This window comes from Sus scrofa, chromosome 6 (genome assembly GCF_000003025.6).
Source record: "Sus scrofa isolate TJ Tabasco breed Duroc chromosome 6, Sscrofa11.1, whole genome shotgun sequence".
NCBI classification, from domain to species: domain Eukaryota; kingdom Metazoa; phylum Chordata; class Mammalia; order Artiodactyla; family Suidae; genus Sus; species Sus scrofa.
Window position 1 is genome coordinate 87,802,993 of NC_010448.4, and position 23,337 is coordinate 87,826,329.

General features: G+C 52.8%; 1 protein-coding gene across 1 annotated transcript in view; it reads right to left on the bottom strand.

Moving 5' to 3' along the window:
* The window catches only part of NKAIN1 (sodium/potassium transporting ATPase interacting 1), a 52,181-nt gene extending 29,357 nt beyond the window's left edge, over positions 1–22,824 (bottom strand). The window contains 1 exon segment of the mRNA XM_003127748.5: positions 22,365–22,824. Coding sequence (XP_003127796.3) covers positions 22,365–22,418 — 54 coding nt within the window. The 5' untranslated portion in view covers positions 22,419–22,824.

Here is a 23,337-nt window from a genome sequence, read left to right on the forward strand (position 1 = left end):
GTGGTTAACGAATCCGACTAGGAACTATGAGGTTACGGGTTCGATCCCTGGCCTTGCTAAGTGGGTTAAGGATCCCGCGTTGCCATGAGCTGTGGTGTAGGTCACAGATGTGGCTTGGATCCAGCTTTGCTGTGGCTCTGGTGCAGGCCGGAGACTACAGCTCTGATTAGACCCCTAGCCTGGGAACCTCCATATGCTGCAGGAGCAGCCCTAGAAAAGGCAAAAAGGCAAAATATATATATTCTAGCCCCTTATCATATCTATGATTTGTAAATATTTTCTCCTATTTTGGGAGTTAATTTTTCACTTTTTTTTTGGCTGCGCCTGCAGCATATAAACATTCCCAAGCCAAGGATTCACTTTCTTCTTTCTTTCTTGTCTTTTTAGGGCTGCACCTGTGGCCCACGGAAGTTCCCAGGCTAGGGTCGAATCGGAGCTCCATCTTCGACCTACACCACAGCTCACAGCAACGCTGGATCTTTAACCCACTGAGTAAGGCCAGGGATCAAACCTGTATTCTCATGGATACTAGAGCTCTGATGGAAGTGGTTGAGGAGGACTGCCTGGAGGAAGTGATCTGAGGGAAGAGGGGTTAGCAAAGTGAGGAGGGGAGAGAAGGGAATTGCAAAGATCCTGCATGAAAGGAAACTTGGCAAGCAGAAAGGTCCAGAAAAGACCCCTGTGCCTAGAGCAGTGGGAATGAGAGAGAGCAGGGCACCAGAGGGAAGGGCTGGGAGGCATGTTGTGTCCTGGGGCCCCATGCCAATGTGGCAAGATCTGAGGCTGAGCAGGCAGGAAAGCAGCTTGGCGCTGGGGAGGAGGCACCAAGCCCTCTGAGTGCCCTGTGGGCAAGCATCATGGGCTGGGGGAGCTATCTGCACCTACCGTGGGGGTCAAGTGCACCTGGTCAACATCTGGAATGAGTGGGAGGTCATTTCTCCTGAGTCACTCTTCATGTGATCTGATGGAAGGAGGAAAAAATCCAATTCTCTGACTTATTTAGTGGCACCTCTTACACTGATGCTCCCAGGGAGGAAACACTGATGAAAACCAGCCTCACTGCTATGGCAACAGCAACCACTTCTGACTTCCCGTCCTGATGAAAGACCAGGTGGAAAGTCTGCCTAGCAACAGCTGTGGGTGTCAGGAGCCCCTCCCCGGGGCTTCAGGATCCCCCTTCCATCACTGTCCTGCCTTGGCTTGGGTCCCAGCTTTTCCTTCCAGTGGAGAATCGCAGCAGCTGCCAGCATCTGGACAGCTCTTCACAGTTCAGATTGTGATTTATGCACTACCCTGTACCGCGGGACTATCAGCCCCATTGGCCAGATGAAGGCACTGAGGTTCAGAGAGGTGAAGGGGGGCCCTGGTATCCTTCCCTCTGTGCTTCCTTCAGTCTCCCTTATGATAAAGGTCTGTTGATCTGTGCAGGTCTTCCGCTCTGATTCATCTGCGGCACGAAGGAATAAATGAATAGAGTGTCATTCCCCTACCTTGTCCTGTCACCTTCTTTGTTGGTGATCTACCAGTTTGGGTTTTCCCGCCCCTATGCTCTGCTCTGGTGCAAGAGAGGACCAGGACAGAGGGTCATCTGGGGCTCACTGGGGCTGTAAGAAGGGATGGCAGGAGAAGCCCTGCACAGGAGAAGTTACCTCCCACCCCCGCCGGGCAACCACGCTGAAGTCTTTCCCTTCAAAATGCCTGGCTCTGAACTTTAACACTAGCATTAATATCGATGGTGAATATTTTGTGTGCACTTGCTCTGTGCCAGGCTTTGTGGCAAGGGCTTTGCACACGTCCTCTCATTTGAGCGAGGGCTGGGTCATCAGCCCTGTTCTATGGAGGGGAGCGCAGCCTGCGATCTCAGAGCTGTGGGAAGCCAGGTGGCTCTGAAGCCCGGGTCTGGCTCTTCACCAGATTCCTGTAGCCCCCCTGAGACCTGCTCGTCCTCACCTCCCCATCCTCCACCCCGGGAGCTGGCTGGGAAGATGAAAAGGGCGGCCGGAGGAGCTGAGGAGCTGTCTCCTGCTATCATTTCCTGGCCGGGGCCAGAGGGCTGCTGAGGGACCTGTTAGAGGAAGAGGTGCATTGTCTGCGGGGCAGCAAGGGTGGAGGGAGGAAGGGACTCGGCTGGCCTGATTTACAGGAGGAAGGGAAGGGAAGGCATGATTTTTTTTTTTTTTTTTTGGTCTTTTTGCCTTTTTCTAGGGCTGCTCCCGCGGCATATGGAGGTTCCCAGGCTAGGGGTCTAATCGGAGCTATAGCCACCGGCCTACGCCAGAACCACAGCAACGCGGGATCCTTAACCCACTGAGCAAGGCCAGGGATTGAACTCGCAACCTCATGGTTCCTAGTTGGATTCATTAACCACTGAGCCACAACAGGAACTCCAGGAAGGCACGATTCTTAAATGCCTACTGTGTGCATATGCTGACCATTGCCCTTTACCAGCGGCATTTCATTTTATCCCCCCGAAAGACCCAAAGAGAGAATAACAACTAATGCTTATGATAAACCAAGTATCTCAAATGCTCAGCATGATTTGATTCATTTAATCCTCACAGAGGCATGCCAAGTAGAGACGCTTTGCACAGGGGCAAACTGAAGCATAAAAAGAAAAGTAACTTGCCCAAGGTCACACGGCCAGAAAAGCTTTGGTCCAGGTCCTCTGGCCCTAGAGCCCATGAGTAATAGATGTCATATCCTGCCAGGGGAGTGGCATGCCCATTCCAGAGGGGGAGACCGAGGCCCTTCCTTGAGGATGCCAGGTGTCACAATGGGGTCTGAGCTCTGTCTCCCGGGAATCTCTGTGGCATTTTGTCTTGGAGATACCTTTGCCCCTGCTCCCTGCTGGCTCCTGTCCAGAAACATCGAAATCACAGAAACAGCTCTAGCTAAGGATGCTTGTCCACGGCTGCCCAGAACTAAGCTGAGAACAGCCTGTTCCCACCCACCTGGGGAGCTTATTTTTGTTCGGGGTATTTTTGCCTGGAATCACACACTCCAAAGCCCTCCTACCCAGAAACAGCGTCAGCTTGCTTCCTGGAACGGTCCACAAAGGGCCCTGACGCTCTTCCTCTATTGGGGCAGCAAGGGACAGAGACAGGGATTGGACCTCACTGTCTCCCTGGGGCTCTGTGGGCCCCTCTGTACAAAGGGTGGGAGGGACGTTCTCTGGAAACTTCCAGTTCCCACCCTTCAGGATTCTCTGCCAGGACCTTCACATTCAGCAAACAGTCCTCCCTGGGTGCTTTAGACACTCTACCACCCAAAGCATCATCACAGTTCCCGTTAGCCATAAAATAACAGCAGTCACTGCTTCCTAAGCATTGACTAAGGGCCAGGGGCTGTGCCGAGCACCTGTCATGGATTCTCTCACTGAATGTACTGAGCAGCCCTAAGAGGCCAGCACAGTGATCTCCACTTTACAGATGAAGAAACTCGGCTCAGAGAGGCTGAGCCCCTGGCCTGCGCTCACACTCCAGGGAGCAGCAGCAGAAGTCTCAGCACTGCCTCGGGCAGCTGGGAGGGTGAGAGCCGATCTAGTATTCAAGCATTTGGCCACAGGCCTTGATGAACCGCCAGGCCCTCCCTCCGTCCTGCCCCATCAGGCCCGGGCGCCAACCAGCCCAGCCTGTCACAGCTGACAACCCTGGTGTGATTCCCAGGACGGGCCCCAGACAGCGTCTCACTTTGGTGGAGGACCCCTGTGAAGCTGGTGGCCTACCATGGGAATGACGGCTAGTGGCAGCTTGGGGACAGCAGCCCACTTCGATGGCTCGTGGGGCTGCTGATCAGCAGACAGGCTGGCATCATTGGAGGCAGACAAGGCACCTGGGGAACCTCCACCTGCAACCACCCCTGAGTCCAGACCCTTCTCTAACATCTGGGGGCCTTCAGGATGGAGGCAAGATCACCACTTGCCACAAAGCACTGCAGGTCCAAATATTTAAGTTGTGAATCAAATTGACAAACTTTTTTTGGTGTGTGCTTTTAGGGCTACACCTGAGATATACCAAAGTTTCCAGGCTAGGAATCAGAGCTGCAGCTGCCAGCCTACACCTCAGCCACAGCAACTCAGGGTCCAAGCCGAGTCTGCGACCTATACCACACTTCATGGCAACACTGAATCCTTAACCCACTGAGCGAGGCCAGGAATTGAACTTTGTCCTCATAGATATTAGTCAGTTTTGTTACTGCTGAGCCACAATAGGAACTCCCCAAACTGACAAACTCTTTTTTTTTTTTTTTTTTTTTTTTTAGGGCTGCACCCACGGCATATGGAGGTTCCCAGAGTAAGAGTCTAATCGGAGCTACAGCTGCCGGCCTATGTCACAGCCACAGATCCAAGCCGCGCCTGCGACCTACACCACAGCTCACAGCAACGCCGGATACTTAACCCACTGAGGCCAGGGACTGAACTTGCAACCTCATGGTTCCTAGTCAGATTCATTTCCACTGTGCCACACCGGGAACTCCCTAATAAATTCTTAAATAAAACACGTTCTATCCTCCTACCCAAGCATAATGGTCTGGAAGGCCAGGCTGTGCACTGAAATTTCTCCGACTCCTCAGAGTTCTGTGCTAGAAAATGGTAGTGTCTTCTGGGTCCTTTCTCTGCAGGGGCTTCACACACCGGTCTGGACACCCTGGGAGACAGCAGGCGTGGGCAACATCTACACCCACCCCTCCTGCTGGCAGCCAGCCTTTGTCTGTCCAGAGGCCTCGGGGCGCACACACCAGCTGCACAGGTTTCCTCTGGAGAAGCCCCAGCAGGTCCTGAAAGTGGGCTTGGGGCTGACCTAACAGGGGACCCTGGGGTCTGCTGTGAGCAAACTGGCAAACCCTCCCTGGAGGCACATTCCCAAAAGTTTCAGGCCACACAGTTGCCTGAACTCCAGGTGGATGGAGTTTAGGATTTAGTATCAGGAGATCCAGGCAGACTCCAGCTCTGCCTCATGCATGCTGTGACTTGTGGCTGCTGAGCTCCCCCGCTGGGCCCCGTTTGCTCATCTGTAAAACGAGGATGACAGTTCCTGCCCGGTGGGTTGTAATCAGGAGTAAACGCAGTGAGTCCATGAAAAGGTTCGTGCCTCGTGGCCTGTTCAACTCTGCTGACCACCATCTCTAAGAAGCCCTCCCCTCAACACCCGGCTCCTTCACTGCTCCCCCCCCATAGCACTGGCCACACCCCAACGTGATCACTGACAGCATCAGAGCCCACGCGAGCCAGGACTTTGCCTCCCGCACCACTGAGTTCCCAGCACCTAGCACGGTGCCTGGCACAGAGTAAGCAGAAGCTTGTGATTATTCACCTGGGCTGCCCATCTGCTGGGGTTCAAAGAAGCATCACTACCATGGAGGACCTTCTGAGGGCCAGACGGCTCAGGCACCTCTCCAGGCCCCATGGATTGCACGGTCTACAGCGAGTGATTTGAGGTGGAAACAGGAACAGATTACAACAGAGTGATGCCTGCCATAATGCTGGCAGTAGGGGCAAGGTACAGCCAGAGCCCAGAGGAAGATGGGTGCAGGAGCACAGTGATGCTCCAAAGAGAAAGGGTGGGTGAGCTGGCCTTAAGGAGGTCAGGAGGGGAAAGGACGTCCACAGGCAGGAACAGCAAATGCAAAGGCACAGAGGTGTGAGGTGCAGCCGGGAGTTTATCTCAGTGTGGCCAGGGACATGGAAGTGGTGAGCATCAGGCTTGACAAGGGAGGGCAGGTAGCCCCATGTCCCACTGGCTAGACCAGTAATTCTCAGTGTGTGACCAATAGCACTTGGAACTTGTTGGAAATGCAAATCTGGAGTTCCCTGGTGGCTCAGCAGGTTAAGGACCTGGCATTCTCACTGCTGTGGTGCAGGTTCAATTCCTGATTCTGGGAACTGCCACATGCTGGGGGTGTGGCCAAAATGCAAATTCTCGGGCCCCACCTCAGACCTATTAAAGCAGAAACTTGGGGCAAGGCACAGAAATCTGTATTTTCACAAGTCCTCTAGATGATTCTTTTTTTTTCTTTTTAGGGCCTCACCCGTAGCATATGGAGGTTGCTAGGGGTCGAATTGGAGCTGTAGCTGCAGCTTGTGGCAACGCCGGATCCTTAACCCACTGAGCGAGACCAGGAATCAAACTCGAATTCTCATGGATACTAGTCCGGTTCCTGACCCACTGAGCCACAGTGGGAACTCCCTCTGGGTGATTCTGAACCATTAGATTTCCTCCTGAAGACAATGAGAAGCCACAGAGAAGTCATAAGGAAGCAGGATCAGACTGGACTTGATTACAATTGCTGGGCTGGTAAGGGGCCCACATCTGAAAGTCGGCCCCATGTGAACACTCACCTCCAGCTGGGCAGAGCCTCTGCGTGAGGCAGAACAATCTATCTTTACTTGTGAGGGGAGGGAGGGGGCCACTGGGAAGTCAGAGACCCCTGGTGAGCACAGGGCCTGTTGCCAGGTGACCACCTGTCTCTCAGAGAAAGGGGGCAGCACCCTACAGAGGGTCAATGAAGGGGAGCTGGATATCATGGCCATGTCCCCTCAGGTGGGACAGGGTAAGGGAGGAAGGAAGCCTCTTATCTTCAGACAACCACCCCCATGCCCAGGTGGGAGCATCACAGCCCCATGTTGCTCCTCTGACCGCATCTAGCCCACGGTCCCCTTCTCTGCCCACTTGGGCCCCAGGTGGCAATTTCCTTCCCTCCCCATCATGAAGCCGCACCCTCCTGTCACAGCCTAAAGGCTTCGGGGCTGTCCCCTTGGTTAGCCTGAGGTCCTAAATCCATGGTGACCTTCTCTCAAGAAGCCAGAGGAGTTCCCACCGTGGTACAGTGGGTTAAGAATCTGACTGCAGTAGCTTGGGTTGCTATGGAGGCGAGGGTTGGATCCCCAGCCCAGGGCAGTGGGGTAAAGGATCCAGGGTTGCCACAGCTACAGTGTAGGTCACAGCTGCAGCTTGGATTAAATCTCTGGCCCAGGAACTGCCATATGCAGTGGGTGCAGCCATAAAAAAAGAGGAAGAGAAGAAAAGAAGTCTGAGACCCTCATCGGCTAGGCCTTCACTTTCCTTTGCTAAGGCTGGTTCTGGGCCAGTGACCCAGATCAGCAGCAGGGCTCTCCTAGTGTCTCTTCAGCTGACCCACGGTGAGAAAAAGAGGGGTAAGAGGATTATTCAACATGGTAGCTTTGAAGCACATACGGTAATAGCTACAGGGAACTATACTCGATATTTTGTAATAACCTATAAGGGAAAAAGAATCTGAAAAAGAATATATCTATATAAAACTTAATTGCTGAGCTCTACACCTGAAACTAATGTAATAACACTGTAAATCAACTCTACTTCAATTCAAAAAAATAGAGGGAGTTCTCTTGTGGCACAGTGGGTTAAGGATCTGGCATTGCCACTGCAGTGGCTTGGGTCACTACTGTGCTGTGAGTTCGATCCCTGGCCTGGGAACTTCCACATGCCATAGGCGTGGCCAAAAAAAAAAAAAAACCCATGTTACCTTCGCCCAGGAGATGGATGCAGAAGACACATTAAATAACTTTTCAAAGTCCAACCTAAAGCTCAGGAAAGAGCAAACGGGGAAGTCCCTGTCTTGGCACAGCAGTAATGAACCCGACTAGTTCCCACGAGGACTCTAGCCTTGATCCCAGTTCGATCCCTGGCCTCGCTCAGTGGGTTAAGGATCCAGGGTTATTGTGAGCTGTAGTGTAGGTCACAGACATGGCTCAGATCTCGCATTGCTGCGGCTGTGGCATAGGCCTGCAGCTTCAGCTCCACTTTGACCCCTAGTCTGAGAACTTCTGTATGCTGTGGGTGCAACCCTAAAAAGAAAAAATATAAAAAAAAGATAGTAAATAAATAAATAAATACTTAGCTTTTCAAAGCCCAACTTAAAGCTCAGGAAAGAGCAAACAGGGGAGTTCCTGTATTGGCTCAGCGTAATGAACTCAACTAGTATCCATGGGGACACGGGTTCGATCCCTGGTCTCGATCAGTGGGTCGAGGATCTGGTGTTGCTGTGAGCTGCAGTGTAGGCTGAAGACATGGCTCGGATCCCACATTGCTGTGGCTGTGGTACAGGCTGGCAGCTGTAGCTCCAATTCTACCCCTAGCCTGGGAACTTCCATATACTGTGGGTGCGGCCCTAACAAGAAAAAAGAAAAAAAAAAAAAAAAAAGCAAACTGCATCCTCAAGCCTAGTAGAGTACAAAGCACAAGGAGAGTTCTAGTGTCCAAAGGGCCTGGGTTTGAGTCCTGCATCAACCTCGTGTTATCTTGGGCAGGCTTGGTCACTTTTTGAGCCTCAGTCTCCTCATCTATTCATTGGAAGTAACATTAATATCTATCCCCTAGGGTCCCTGCAAGATGAAGTAAGAAAATGCATCTGAAGGGAGAAGCCCGGTGCCTGGCACCTCACTGCGTCTTATCGTCCTGTCCCTCAGGGAGGAGGAGGAATGCCTGCTCCTGGGTGACCTCCTTCTACTGATGCGACACCTGGTAGGGAAAAGCAGTGGCTCTGGGGTCAGAAACACTCCATAAACATTAACTGCTGGTACTGTTATTATTACTATTAATCATCTGGCAATGAATGGAGCCCTGCCTGGTAAATTGCTTCCTCCAGGTAATTTACACTTCCTGTTGTCACCGTAGTCTTCACTCAGTACAATCTGATACAGGGATGCTTTCTAGAAAGCAGGAGCCACGCTGGGCTTCTCAGTGCCCCTGCAGTGCCCGTCCCCGGCCCTGGCAGGGAGCACCCAAGCAGCTCAGCATGGAAGGGACTCGGAAATCACCTGCTCTTAGTATGCAAGGCAGAGAGCTCTCCTCCCGCTTATCAAGCACTTGGATGCCTCCAGGGATGAGATCCTCATTCCTTGCTGAAGGTGGACCAGTGCCCAGGGCTCTGGGGAGGCTGAGCTCCAAGGGGTGAGCAGGAGCTGAAGGGGCAGCTGCAGGAGTTGGGGCTACGGGAACTCCCGGGGCCACCCCTCACGCCCTATAGCCCCCCTTCCTCTCCCACTGAGAGTTGATAATAGAAGTGGTTCTAATTATGCTCTAATTGCTTTCTTCCAGGCAGTTTCTTGGGAGCCAGGAAGTTCAGAGTTCATGAATAAATGAAGAGGGAGGAGGTGAGAAGGGATGTTTATTGACTCACAAATCTGTGTCCCAGGGTCGGCCCCACAAAGGCTTGGGCACGTGGCTGCGTGCAATTTGCCTGCGTACATACAAACACACAAATATACACACCACAGCCCCCAGACTCCTCCAAAGGACTGGATGGGGGTAAGAGGAAGGTAACAGGAAGTGTCCTTAACTGGCTTTGGGCCCCGTCCAACTCTACCCCAGTGAACAGCATCATGGCCTTGGGCCAGTCTTTGTTTTCCTGGCCGTGGAACATGAGGGTGAAGCAAAGGTCTGAGAGCCTCTTCTGAGAAAACCCAGCCTTCAGGATATCAATGGGAGAAGCATCCAGTTAGACAGAACCCTGGGCGATGCCAGGTGGGCACTGTCACCCACAGATTGCCCTTCCATCTGGAGGCCTAAGAAGACTTGGCCAAGCAGCCAGGGGCTCCAGGGAAGTGGCTGGAGGAACACACATCTCCGAGCTGGTGGGACACCCTAGTGGGGATGAGCAGGGGTTCGGACTCAGGGTTGAGGGCAAGGCACTTGAACTTCCTGAGCCACAGTTGCTTTGTCTGTTAAATGGGAATGAGAGATTCTGTGTCATGAAGGTTCACCCAGGGCAGACAGTGGCCTTAGCAGAGTGCCTGGCCTATAGGAAGCATTTGCTAAGTGGCAGTTGTCATGGCTAATACTGTCAACACCCTGCAAGGCACAGATTGGTGCCTTCATTACAGAGGCAGACACTAAGGCACAGAGAGGTCAAGCAACTTGCCCCAAATCACACATTAAGTGGCAGGATTTTAACCCAAATCCATCTGACCCTGAAGCCTGTGTTCCAGTCTTGCTTTTTCACTGCATCTGGTCCCCCAAAGCTGGCAGATAGTAGGTAGCCATAATATGCTGAATGACAGGGAAATGCAGGGGGGAAAAAAGAACATAAAATTATGCTCTTTTTCTAGTGATTAAGGCGGTGGTAGATTGATGGAGGAAGAGCTAGATCAAGCTTTCCTTCAAGGTCAAAGTGAAGTGCTGCGTCTGAGGGATCCCAGGACTCCCTGCATCCTCAGTGGCTGGGGCCAGGCCAGGTGAGGATAAAAGGGGTCCTTGTTATGTGCTTGGGGAAGGAAATCTTTCTACTTTTTATGATTTCCACTAAAAAGTCGTAGTTGGCAATCCTGGCTCTTGGGGCATCAGCCGGAACCTGCTGCACCACTGACTTGCTGTGCAACACCGGACAAGCAACTTCAGCTTTCTGAGCCTCAGTGCCCTCACCGAGGAAATGAGGATATCAACAGTCCACCTCTGGGGCTGCTGTGAGGCTGATCTGGGTTGACATATGTGAGGGCATATGCTGGAGTTAAGAGTGGGGCTTGGGAGTTCCCGTCATGGCTCAGTGGTTAATGAACCTGACTAGCAACCATGAGGATGTAGGTTTGATCCCTGGCCTCGCTCAGTGGGTTAAGGACCTGGTGTTGCCATGAGCTGTGGTGTAGGTTGCAGGTTCGGCTCAGATCCTGTGTGGCTGTGGTGTAGGCCAGTGGCTACAGCTCTGATTGGACCCCTAGCCTGGCAACCTTCATATGCTGAGTGTGCGACCCTAAAAAGACAAAAACAAACAAAACAAAACAAAAAAAAAGAGTGGGGCCTGGAGTCAGACTGCCCAGGTTTTTATCCCAGCTCTGCCACTGCCTGATGTAACCGCTCGCAGCCTCAGATTCTGTCTCTGCGAAAGAGGAGTCATAGCAGAGTCTAGCACCTAGGGGTGCAGTGAGGGTGAAGGAGCTACCACAGGGAAAACAGCTGCAATGGTAGACAGTTCACTTGAAATGCTCAGTAACTCTTCTCTATTGGACACTTAACATATGGGGAAACTGAGCCCCAGAGAGGGACAAGGACTTGTCTGAAGTCACAGGGCCAGGCCTCTGTGGGAGCCAGCTGACGCAGAGCCAGCTGTTTGTAGGCCCCCCTGTCCAGGCCGCAGCTTGAATGGGGAAAGCCACAGACCTTTCACAGTACCTGGCCCATCTGGCTCAAGTCTTGAGGACTCTGAGGGGCTGAAGGTCCCCCTTCCTGTTCTCCCTGGTGGCTCTGAGACTGACTCAAACCCGTAGGGTATGTCAGAGGGCAGGGAGGGCTGAGCCCCCTTCCTGGCTCACCTGGCCAGCCCCTCTACTCCAGGGCTGACTGCAGAGGCCTCAGGAACAAATTCGGGGGTCCAGGACCAGAACACCATTTGTCAGCCCTGCATGGTGGTGGCGGGCTCGTCTCCATGGCAACAGTGCAGTGTGAAGGCATCCTGGCATCATTAGGGAGCGCGCGCTGAGTAGTATAAACAGAGGCTGCAGTAGATTACATGCCTATTATGAGCAGTCGCGGGCTCTGAGCACTGGTAATTATGCCTAATTGTGCATTTAATTGTGTAATTGAAAACCCGCATCTCTGGTTCTGGCTGGGGCTGCAGAACCCAACTACCCCCCCCAAAAAAATAGGCATAGGAGCCACCCTTACCCCAACAATCCCAGCGCTGCCTCTCCTTCCAGGGCAAGGGGTAGCTAGAGCGGGCAGGAGGGGTAGGTGCCTACAGAGTCCCATTTCCCCCACTTCCTGTGCCAGGAGCTCAGTCAGGATCTGTGATGGGGGGGAGGGAGGAGCATCTTAAGGCAAAAGGACATGATAAAAGCACAAAAATGCTCACCATTTTCATTATTCATAATAAACACCATTTCGTGCTACTGCCACTGTCCTCTCAGGACTTAGAACCAGCATCTGGTGGTTTCAATGCACCCTGATCATCATCAGACCCATTACACATCCAAGGGGTCATCCAACCTCCACAGAAATTCTTTTTTTTTTTTTTTTTTGGTCTTTTTGCCATTTCTTGGGCCGCTCCCGCGGCATAAGGAGGTTCCCAGGCTAGGGGTCGAATCAGAGCTGTAGCCACCAGCCTACCCCACAGCCACAGCAACGCAGGATCCGAGCCGCGTCTGCAACCTACACCACAGCTCACAGCAACACCAGATCGTTATCCCACTGAGCAAGGGCAGGGACCGAACCCGCCACCTCATGGTTCCTAGTCGGATTGTTAACCACTGCGCCACGACGGGAACTCCTCCACAGAAATTCTTAACCACTGCCAGAGACAGGGACCTCACCACCTGATTGTCAGTCCAGCCTTGCAGAGTCTCTGTAGATACTCTGATAATCGCTGCTGGAGTTGAACATTCTCTCTTCCATCCCCCAGTTCCACCCACTGTAGAAAATGAGGCCCAGAGAGGGGCAGGGCCAGCTTAAAGTTGGACAGCAAGAGAGTGCCAGAACCCTGAGATTCGGACTTGCAGCTGAACTCTAAGGTGACTCGGTACCAAGAACTGCGCCCAGCACTTTGTGGGTGCTTCATAATGGATATGTGTGGAATGCTGGGAATTCCCATCGTGGCGCAGCAGAAACGAATCTAACCAGCATTCATGAGGATGCAGGTTTGATCCCCGGCCTTGCTCAGTAGTTGAGGATCCGGTGTTCCTGTGAGCTGTGGTGTAGGTTGCAGACGCGGCTGGGATCCCACGTTGCTGTGGCTGTGGTGTAGGCCGGGAGCTACAGCTCCGTTTGGAGCCCTAGTCTGGGAACCTCCATATGCCTCGGGTGTGGCCCTAAAAAGACCACAGCAACAAAAAAGTGCTGAATGCAACTTGGCGTAGTGTTAGTTGATGGCAATGCTGACTCTCTCATCCATCAGTATTTATTTTGTCTTTTGGGGGTCAGAAAGTTCCCCTGTGGTGGGGTCAGGGGTTAGTGATTGGTTAGAACCTCCTGCTCTAAACTTCTGTGGTCTGAGACTTTGGAGGGGGACAGTACAGACATTCATTCAAACAGAGGATTTACCAAAGGGGACAGGCAATGGGGGAAGTTCGGGGAGGGGACTGGGGGGTTGGGATGGAAATGCTCTAAAATTAGTTTGTGATGATGGTTGGGCAACTATAAATGTAATAAAGTTTATTGAATTAGAAAACAAAACAAAACAAAAATAAACAGAGGAAAGAAGAGGTCCCTCGAGTCCCTGACAACCTGACACGCCTGGGTCACGCCTCGGGCAGGCGACTGGAGGCAGGAGTCTCAGCCTCTCCCCAGAGGTTGAGAGGTTCTCAGTCCCCATGGCCTGCAGCCAGGTGGGCTGATGTGGCAGCAGCTCTGATCTCCGCCTGCAAGAGGATGGAACTCATCGATGAGTCAGAGCTGGAGCCCAACTGTCCCCCTTTACAGAGGGGACACAGAGCACCAAGCTTCCTCTCTGATTTTCTCTAAGTAAGCGCTGGACTCTGCCCACGTTCTCCCCGCCTTATCTCAGGTCGCCCTCACTATAGTCCCATAGGGATGTGCTATTATTATCACCATTTTACAGAAGAGAAGACTAAGGGACGGTAAGGCCAAGGCCACAGAGACTTGGCAGAACCTCTGCTTCCGCTTGGGCCTTCCACTGGTTGAAAAAAAAAAAGGACATGCCCATTTCCCATCCCACAATATTCAGGTTCATAGAACGTGCTGTCTCACTTCTGGGGCATTCAGGAGCGTGAGCCCTTTGTGAGCTCCTACTCCGCACATCCCATCTCCAGAAAGAACAACCCTCTGAAGCAAATTACTAGTATCCCAATTTAGAGGAGTGCAGGTGGACGCTCAGAGAGGTTAAGTGTCTTGTCCAAGGCCACTCAGCTACAAAGAGGAAGAGATGAAACTCAAACCCCAGCCTGATCCCACAGACCAAGACCTTCCTAGTCAAACTCCCTGCCTCTGGACTCACCAGCTGCTTTGAAAGATGGGGGCCAGTTGGCCAGGGTGGCCCGTTAAAACCTGTAACCACAGTAACTGCTCTTCCAAAATGCTGGTGCTCCTTAGCAGAAGCACATGTCCCAGGGAGGCGTGCCTTGCTGCCTTGAGGCTCTCCCTCCATCTCCAAATCACCACCTCTTCTCTCCAGGACCAGCAGGGAGGCTGAGAGCATTGGGACTAGGGTCCCCCAGACCAAAGCCAGCTCCACCTCTGTGGCCAGGAGCTAGCTAGAGTGTATGTATGTATGTATGTACGTATGTATGTATTTTTGTTTTTGGCTGCCCTGTGGCATATGGAGTTCCTGGGCCAGGGATCGGACTTGAGCCACAGTTACTACCCATGCTACAGTGGCGGCAACGCAGGATTCTTAACCGACTGTGCTGGGCTGGGGATCGAACCTGTGTCCTAGCACTGCAGAGACACCACAGATTCCGTTGTGCCACAGTGGGAACTTCCAGGAGCTAGCTTTTAAAAACACATCTCTGATCTCAGCCTGCTCTCTTATCTCCCACACTTCCCTGAAACGAGAGGAGAAAAGAGACTTCAACCATCAGAGTGGACTGTCTCCACTTGGTCCAGATTTTGCAATTGTTCTCAAATCCTTTCCCCGCAAACACTGATGTGAAGCCTAGACTGTATCTTCTGTTTCCTTGGTAACAAGTCACTTTGTTCTTCTGACCTCAGTATGTCCAATAGTAAATGGGTGAAGAGACCGTTCCTATCTTACAGATTTGTTAAAAAGGCTGATAAGTCTTTTTTTTTTTTTTTTTTTTTTTTTGGTCTTTTTGCCATTTCCTGGGCCGCTCCCGAGGCATATGGAGGTTCCCAGGCTAGGGGTCTAATTGGAGCTGTAGCCCCTGGCCTACGCCAGAGCCACAGCAATGTGGGATCCGAGCCGCATCTGCAACCTACACCACAGCTCACGGCAATGCCGGATCCTTAACCCACTGAGCAAGGCCAGGGATCGAACCCGCAACCTCATGATTCCTGGTCGGATTCCTTAACCACTGAGCCAAGACGGGAACTCCAAGAGGGCTGATAAGTCTTAATTACAGGTTAATTGCTTTCCTGGGTAACTTTCTCTTAACCTGCAACATAGTTCCCTTAAACCCAACACAGGCCTTGGGGTGAGCAGAAAATGGGGACCGGGGATGGGGGTTAACATTTGAACAAGCAGCTCAGAAAGTATGGCATCTAGGCATCTAGCAACAACCCTTTATGTTATGATTTTGACGAGTTCCCTTGTGGCAAAGTGGGCTAAAGATCTGGTGTTGTCACTGTAGCAGCTTGGGTTGCTGCTGTGATGAGGGTTTGATCCCTGGCCCAGGGAACCTCCACATGCCACAGGCATGGCCAAAAAGAAAAAAAAAAAAAAGAGAGAGAGAAAGATTTAGATTTCTGCATGGGCTTCCACATCCAGCCTCCCCACAATCCTACAGGGGGGGCAACAGGGCATGCAAGGTGGAAGCTGCGGGGTCCTAGATCGGATGTCTGCATCCTCTGTCCCTCCTATTTATGTGGCCATGGAGGAGCCAGACAGTAACAAAGGACAAGGTACATAAAGGGCTTTGCACAGTGCCTGGCTCATAGCAGACACCAAATAAAAGGAAGTCGAGGTTATTATTATTTCCCACAGAACCATACATCTTCCATATAAAGAGACAGCCTTGAAAAGTTTATGGGTATAACTGATTGTTAAAACCTCTAATCCAGGCAGAGATGGGGGCTGAAGTAATTTCTCCGAACCTCAAAGCAAGTAGATCTAGGGAGCGCTTGCCCCGGCCAGAACTCTCTGAACACTGTCTTATGGAAACTCTCAAACTGTCTGGGGTAGGAGCTCACAGAAGCTCTCAAACTGCCTGGGATGGGAGCTGTTGTTCTGACTACTTCACAAGACGAAGGCCGAGGCTCAGAGATGGTGAGGGATTTCTGGAAGTCACAAAGCAAGGCAGCAGCGTCTCCCTGCTCCCAGAGGTACTGGTCCTTTACCCCTCTGTGCTGCACCTCAGAGCAGCTGCCACCCACCCTGGCAAAGGAGCAGAACCAGGACCATCCGCTGCCCCCTGGAGGCTCCCTGCTCCATTCCACCCTGCTCTGTCCACCTCATTAAGGGTCCTGAGGGCTGTCCAGTCTCATTCTGTCCATCTGCAAAAGGGGGTTGATCACCCTAGCCCCCACCTTGTCCAAAGGGGTATAAGGGGAGTTCCCGCCATAGCTCAGCAGTTAACCAATCTGACTAGCATCCATGAGGACTCAGGTTCAATCCCTGGCCTCGCTCAGTGGGTTAAGGGTCCAGCGTTGCCATGAGCTGTGGTGTAGGTCACAGAGGTGGCTCAGATCTGGCGTTGCTGTGGCTGTGGCGTAGGCCGGCAGCTGTAGCTCCGATTCGACCCCTAGCCTGGGAACCTCCATATGCCGCGGGTGTGGCTTTAAAAAGCAATAAATAAATGAATAATCCAAAGGGACACAAGGGACAAAGAGGGTCAGTGGCCTGGACAATTTCATGCCCCTGACTGTAAGACTAGCCCTAGGACCCGAAGCACCCAGAGCCGAGCCAGCCCCTCCCCAGGAAGCCACGAGCTCGCAGATGCAGCTGCTTCAGCGCACAGGCCTCCCCAAGCCCGTCTCCCCCCGCCCGGGTTTCCAGCATACTATCGCTAATAACGACATCAATCAGGTTGACCACGTTTTGCACCATTACTCGCAGCTCGGCAGGAAGCGACACATTTCCCCCTCACCCACCACCTTCCAGAAAGCAGAGAGCTTTCCACAAGGGAAGCGAATGAAACTTACATTTGTTTCTAAGTACCTACTATGTGCATGGCACCTGGCTAAGCCATGTGTTCACAACTCTGAGAGGCAGGGATGACTCTCTCCCTTTGACAGTGACAGACACGGGGGCCCAGAGGAGCGAAGGCATGCATCCAAGGTCACACAGAGCTGGGACAAGAACAACCGTGGCAGTGATGTATTACCGATCCCTCGCTGGCTCACAGTGCCAGGCATGTGTCTGATCCCACAGAAACAGCCTCATGTTCATTTTCAGGTGAGACTGAGGCCTGAAGCAGTGAAGAGATCTGTCTGAAGTCACCTGCTGCTTAAACAGGAGCAGCAGAGTGGCACAGGGCAGAGAGGGCGGCTCTCTGCTCAGGCTAAAGAGCAGCTTCGACTGACTAGTTAAGAGACTTCCTGAGCCTCAATCTTCTCATCCAGGAAAGGGGATAATAAAAGCATCTATCCATTTTTGTAGGACCACAAGAAGAAGGATAAAAACAATAAAAGAGCTAACATGTATCGATTGTTTAACATGTACCAGGCGCTTTGCCAAGCACTTTACATATGTAAGTTCACTGGGCTGAAGGAGGTAATGCATATAAAGTGCTTCGCACAGGATGCCGGAAAGGGGCGTGATGATGATGATGCCGAAGAAACTGATGATGATTCGCTTGGGCAAGTCTCCTTGGTTCATTCTCTTACGGGAAGAAGAGGGTGGCCTGTAAGGTTTCAGGACGTTTGTGGACCAGGGAAGAAGGGCAGGGTTTGGATGGGGGAGGGAACAAAGAAACACATAAAACTGGGGAATGAATGGCATTAATAATGTTAAGATGATACACCAAGAAGGGAGACTCCAGATGTTCTATTGGGTGGAACAAGGCTGAGACACACGGAAACCTCCAGGCCAGTCCACACATCCTCCCAGAGTCCCAGATGGGCGGAACTGGCAGGACCCTAGAGACACAGACCAAAGATTCTCCCCCCCGCCCCTTTTTTTTTTGTCTTTTTACGGCCGCACCCGCAGCATATGGAGGTTCCCAGGCTAGAGGTCTAATCAGAGCTGTAGTCGCCGGCCTATGCCACGACCACAGCAACGCCAGATCCTTAACCAACTGAGTGAGGCCAGGGATCAAACCTACAACCTCAGGGTTCCTAGTCAGATTCGTTTCTGCTGTGCCACGATGGGAACTCCCTTCCCTTATACGTGGGAAAAACACAAGGATTGCAGTAGGGAAAAGACTTGCCTAACTTCACAGGATGTCAGTGGCAGAGGCAGGCTTGAAGCCTTCTGACTCTCAGCTCAGTGCCCAACTACCTGCAACTTTCCACAAAGAGTGCAGGGGGACACCTGGATATGACTGAGTCACAATCCCAAGGACACACTCCAGGGTATACAGCATTAAGATAATAACAATAGGAGTTCCCGTCTTGGTGCAGCAGAAACGAATCTGACTAGGAACCATGAGGTTGTAGGTTCGATCCCTGGCCTCACTCAGTGGGTTAAGGATCCAGCATTGCCATGAGCTGTGGTGTAGATCGCAGACATGGCTCGGATCTGGCGTGGCTATGGTGTAGGCTGGCAGCTACAGCTCTGATTATAGACCCCTAGCCTGGGAGCCTCCATATGCCTCGGGTGTGGCCCTAAAAAAAAAAAAAAAAAAAAAGGTAATAGCAATTAAAAAGTTATAGTTGATTGAATGTTCACTCTGTGCCTGGCATTGTGCTAAGCCCATCATAAGCATTTAATCCTTGCAACAACCCTAAGAATTGGGAACCGTCTTAAGTATCTCTGTTTAACAGATGACACAACTGTGGCTCAGAGAGGGTAAGCAACTTGCCTAGGATCACACAGCTGGGATGGGACAGAGCCAGGACTTAAGCTCATATCTGTACTAACTCCAGAGGCTTGTCCCCTACACTTGGCCACCTGAAATGGTGCAGTCCCCACGTGCTTCTCCCAGCCTCAGTGCACTCTCACATCCTACTCCCTCACCCGAAGCAAGTCTAGCCAACTGCAGAAGAGTGTTTAAAACTGGCCTGTTGTATTGCACTGAAAACCCCACAAGAGAAAGAAAAAAAATGAAGTTCCTCTTCTAAGGTTTTCAGCTGAAAAACTGTAAAAAAATTTTTTTAATGTTTTTGCTTTTTTAGGGTCACACATGCTGCAGATAGAAGTTCCCAGGCTAGGGGTTGAATCAGAGCTGCAGCTGCCAGCCTATGCCACAGCCACAGCCACACAGGATCTCAGCTCCAATGGGGCCTATACCCATAGCTCAGAGTAACACCAGATCCTTAACCCACAGAGCGAGGCCAGGGATCAAACCCCCATCTTCAAGGACACTCGTCGGATTTGTTTCCACTGCACTGCAATGGGAACTCCTTAGCTGAGAAATTTAACAGCCTCTTCCTTCTCTGCCCCTTTCCATTGGAAGACAAAACAGGCTCCCTTCTCCCTGGGATGATGTCAGGCTGGTGAATTCCAGCATCTGGGAGCTCATGATGGAAGCTGCCAGGCGGCAAAGGCTCCTGGAGGTTACCAACAGCTGACCGGATCCACGCTGCAATCCGCTCAGAGAGAGCAACAGACCGGAGAGACCAATGTTCGAGAACCTCCCCACAGCACCTCCCCCAGTTATCTCATGTGCCCCTACAAGCTGCCCAAAGGCACCCAGCCAAGATGCAGAAGGATCAGAATCCCACCCTGGGCTTGTCTGATTCCAGAGCCCTTTGTGCTGGTAAGCCCTCTAAGTGGAAGGGTGGGTTTAGCTTAGCTGGGGAGACAGGTGAGTGAGAGGCAGCAAGAGGGCCTCTGTCACCTTTATCTCCCTAGCAAGGAGTAGGCACCTCCCAAGGGACTCCTGACTTAGCAGAGCAGGGACTACTTATTTGATTTTATTTTTTAAATATGGTAGTGTGTATATGCCAATCCCAATCTCACTATTTATTTATTTATTTATTTTTGTCTTTTGTCTTTTTAGGGCTGCACCCATGGCATATGGAGGTTCCCAGGCTAGGGATCTAATCCAAGCTGTAGCCACTGGTCTACGCCAGAGCCACAGCAACAAGGGATCCGAGCCGCGTCTGCGACCTACACCACAGCTCACGGTGATGCCGAATCCTTAACCCACTGAGCAAGGCCAGGGATCGAACCCACAACCTCATGGTTCCTAGTCGGATTTGTTTCCGCTGCGCCACGACGGGAACTCCCTTTATTTTATTTTTTATTTTTTGGCTGCAAGGCATCTGGAGGTTCCTGGGCCAGGAATCAAACCCGTGACACAGCAGTAACAAGACCAGATCCTTAACCCAATGAGCCTCCATGAAACTCCCAGAACAACTTATTTTACAATTAAGAAGGCAATAGGATGCTGGTCAGCTGCCTGGCTTCATAGTTTGGCCCCTAACTGTAGAACTCTGGGCAAGTTATGTTATAGGGCTGTTTTGAGGATTAAATGAGTTCATACATGCAAACGTGCTTAAAAGGGTACCTAGCACCCAGTAAGTGTTCCCCAAAGCTAAGCACTGTCACTATCATCAACAGAGAATGTTGATGATAATTGTGCTTATCTTAGAGTATGGGACTGGGCATAGAAGAAACATCTTTATCTTCTGCTCTGTTTGGTTATTCATTGATTTAATCATTTTACTTTTTGTTTTTGTCTTTTAAGGGCCGCGCCCGCAGCACGTGGAGGTTCCCAGGCTAAGGGTCAAATTGGAGCTGTAGCCACCCTCCAGCGCCAGAGCCACAGCAACTCGGGATCTGAGCCACGTCTGCGACCCATACCACAGCTCATGGCAACACCAGCTCCTTAACCTAGCAAGGCCCGGGATCGAACCTGCATCCTAATGAATGCTAGTCAGATTTGCTTCCGCTGCGCCACGATGGGAACTCCCGATTGATCATTTTATAATATGCGTATGTTACTTTTCTAATTAAAAAAAAAGTCCTACTTTAATATTTTTAAATGAACAGGAAAAAAGATCGTCTGAAAAGTTTCAGCACTTTTTGGCATTTTATGTTCCTCAAAGGAGGTAAAGACGGGTGTGTCTACTGGGAGCCAAGAGTTGCCAAATAACTGATTCACTCATTTATTTCACAAATATTAATGGAGTGCCAGGCACTATTCCAGCTGCTGTGGATTTAGTGGGAACAAAACAGATAATCTCTGCCCTTCAGGGGTTTCCATTCCACCTGATCTTTATTAATCCCCTCTGCAACCCTCAAGGATGAGGCATTTATAAAGAGGCCGACCAAGATGGCCCAGCGGGGGGAAGTCACTTGCCCCGCATCCCTCAGCTAGAAGCAGCGCTGCAGTCTTCAGGGCCCCGACTGTTTCGACCACTGACCAAAAGGGCAGGTCTGTGGATGGCAAGATTGGGGCTGGGGTCCCCTAGAGGAGAGAAAAAAGATGAAGAGGTCTGTGTATCCACACTTAAAGCTGCATTCTACATTACTGTACACACCTGTGGTGGAGGAAGGGCAATGGATGCAGGCACAAGTGAAGACCCAGATGGTGGAGTCAGGCATCAGTGAGGCTCCAGCTCTCCCAGCTCCCACTGAGTTCCGCCTGTGGAGGTCTGCCTCCAGACCCCCTAGTTGATGGGCTTCAGCTCTAGGGCAGGCAGGAGATCCTGGCCTCTCCTTAACCACCTTCCCAAATTCACCTGCCCAAGCCAGAACTGAAGGGCAGAGCTGGTCTCTCTCAGCCCCCAAATTCACTCCACTGGCCTCCCTGAGACAAGACCATGAGTTTGCAGAGATGGGTTTAGGTAAAGTGTCCACACATGCTCCCATCCTCCCCAGGACACTCAAGTATCCTCAACCCCCAGGAGTGGCAGCCCAGGCAGAGGAGCTGGTCTTGCCTGTCCCCCTGCTTTCATCACCACCCCTGTCCTGATGGAACTGATGACCGAAGGAAAGCCAGTGACCACAGCCAAAGCCAGGAGTGAGGTCCCACACCTGGTGGATCAGACTGGCCCAGGACCTGGTAGCTCCTTGCGACCCTCTCCAGGGAGGTGGCTCTCCATTCCTAGACCTGCCCAGTCAGGAGGGTGGAGGGAGGCAGGAACAGCACAAAGGAGTGAACGGTTCTTGGAGTCTAAGATCGCAACACGCACAGATGAACATGGACTAGAAATGGTTGGAGATCAAGGAGAAACCCGGGGAGAGACACACAGGAGCAGAGACTTTGTGAGAAACACTCACAGGGGCGGAGACCAGAGGCAGAGACCCGCGCAGGGTCTAGAGGAAAACACACGGCGGGGACCTCAACGGATCCACACACCAGTCTCGGACACACCCCCAACCCCAGTGAGGCACAGTCCCAAGGCGCATCTCCCCAACAGGAGGCCACTGGTACAGAGCGGGCCAGACGCGTGGAGCCCCAGGCGCGGGGCGGGCCAGGGACTCGCGCACAGGACGCACTCGGGGACTGGGGAGCGCCGGGCGAGAAGCGCACACAAAGAGACAGCCCGGCCAGCAGGAGCAGGCTCCGCCCGTCCGCTCCGTGACTCCAGGCCACCCCCCCAACCCGGGCGCTCCCCGACACCCCTACACAGACACAACACCCCACTCGCACGCCCCGGGACCCCGCCCCGCCGCGCCCCACCCGGCCCCGCACCGGGGCGCGCGGTGCTCACCAGCTGCAGGCAGCAGAAGGCGACCAGCGTGCAGCGCCCGCTGCACTTGCCCATGGCCCTGGGGGCCGCGCGCGCGGTCCGCCGCGGCGCCCCTCTAGCTCAGCGGCCGCCGCCTTCTCCGCGCCGCGCGGACTCTGCGTCCTCCCCGCTGGGCGCCCCGGGCGGCGGGGCCGGACGCCTAGGGCCGGGCCCGGGAGCGCCGGGTCCTCAGGGCTGGAGCCGGCCGCTCGCGCTCGGAGTCCATGGTCCGTCCGCCCGCGCGCCGGTTCTACCGCGCCGCACCTCCTTTGTCTGGCCGGCCGGCCGCCAAGCGCGCCTCCTGCCCGGAGGCGGCTGGCGGGGATCGCGGAGCGGGGAGCGCAGGCACCGAGCGCGGCGCAGCGCAGAGCCTCACTGCCCAGCTGGGGCAGCCGCCCGAGCGCTCGGCGGCCGCGGCTTCCCGGCCCCACCACGTGGCTCCGCCGCTGCCGCCGCCGCCGAGAGGGAGGGAGGGGAGCAGGGGGAGAGGGGAGGGGGGAGGGGGGGAGGGGAGGAGAGGGGTGGGCGGGGCGGCCGAGGGAGCGGAGGGGAGGAGAGAAGGAGTAAGAAAGCAGAGAGCCACTGGTGAGAGGCAAGGAGTGAAGTGGGAAGAGTGCGCCCTTGGGGGCCGATAGCCCCGGGTCAAATCCAGACTTCACTGCTCACTCGCTCTGCGACCTTGGGCAAATCACAACACCTCTCTAGGCCTCAGTTTTCTTAACAAAGTAGGAATAATAATGACTGCTTCAAAGCAGCCACGAAGATGAAACGTAGGGAGTTCCCTTCTGGCTCAGCAAGTTAAGGATGCAGCATTGTCACTGCTATGACTCGGGTTGCTACCGTGGCAGGTTGGACCCCTGGCCTAGGAACTTCCATATGCCGTGGCTAAAAAGAAAAAAAAAAAAAAAAAAAAGAGTAAATGCAATTATGTGACTAAAGCACTTAGCTCTGTGTC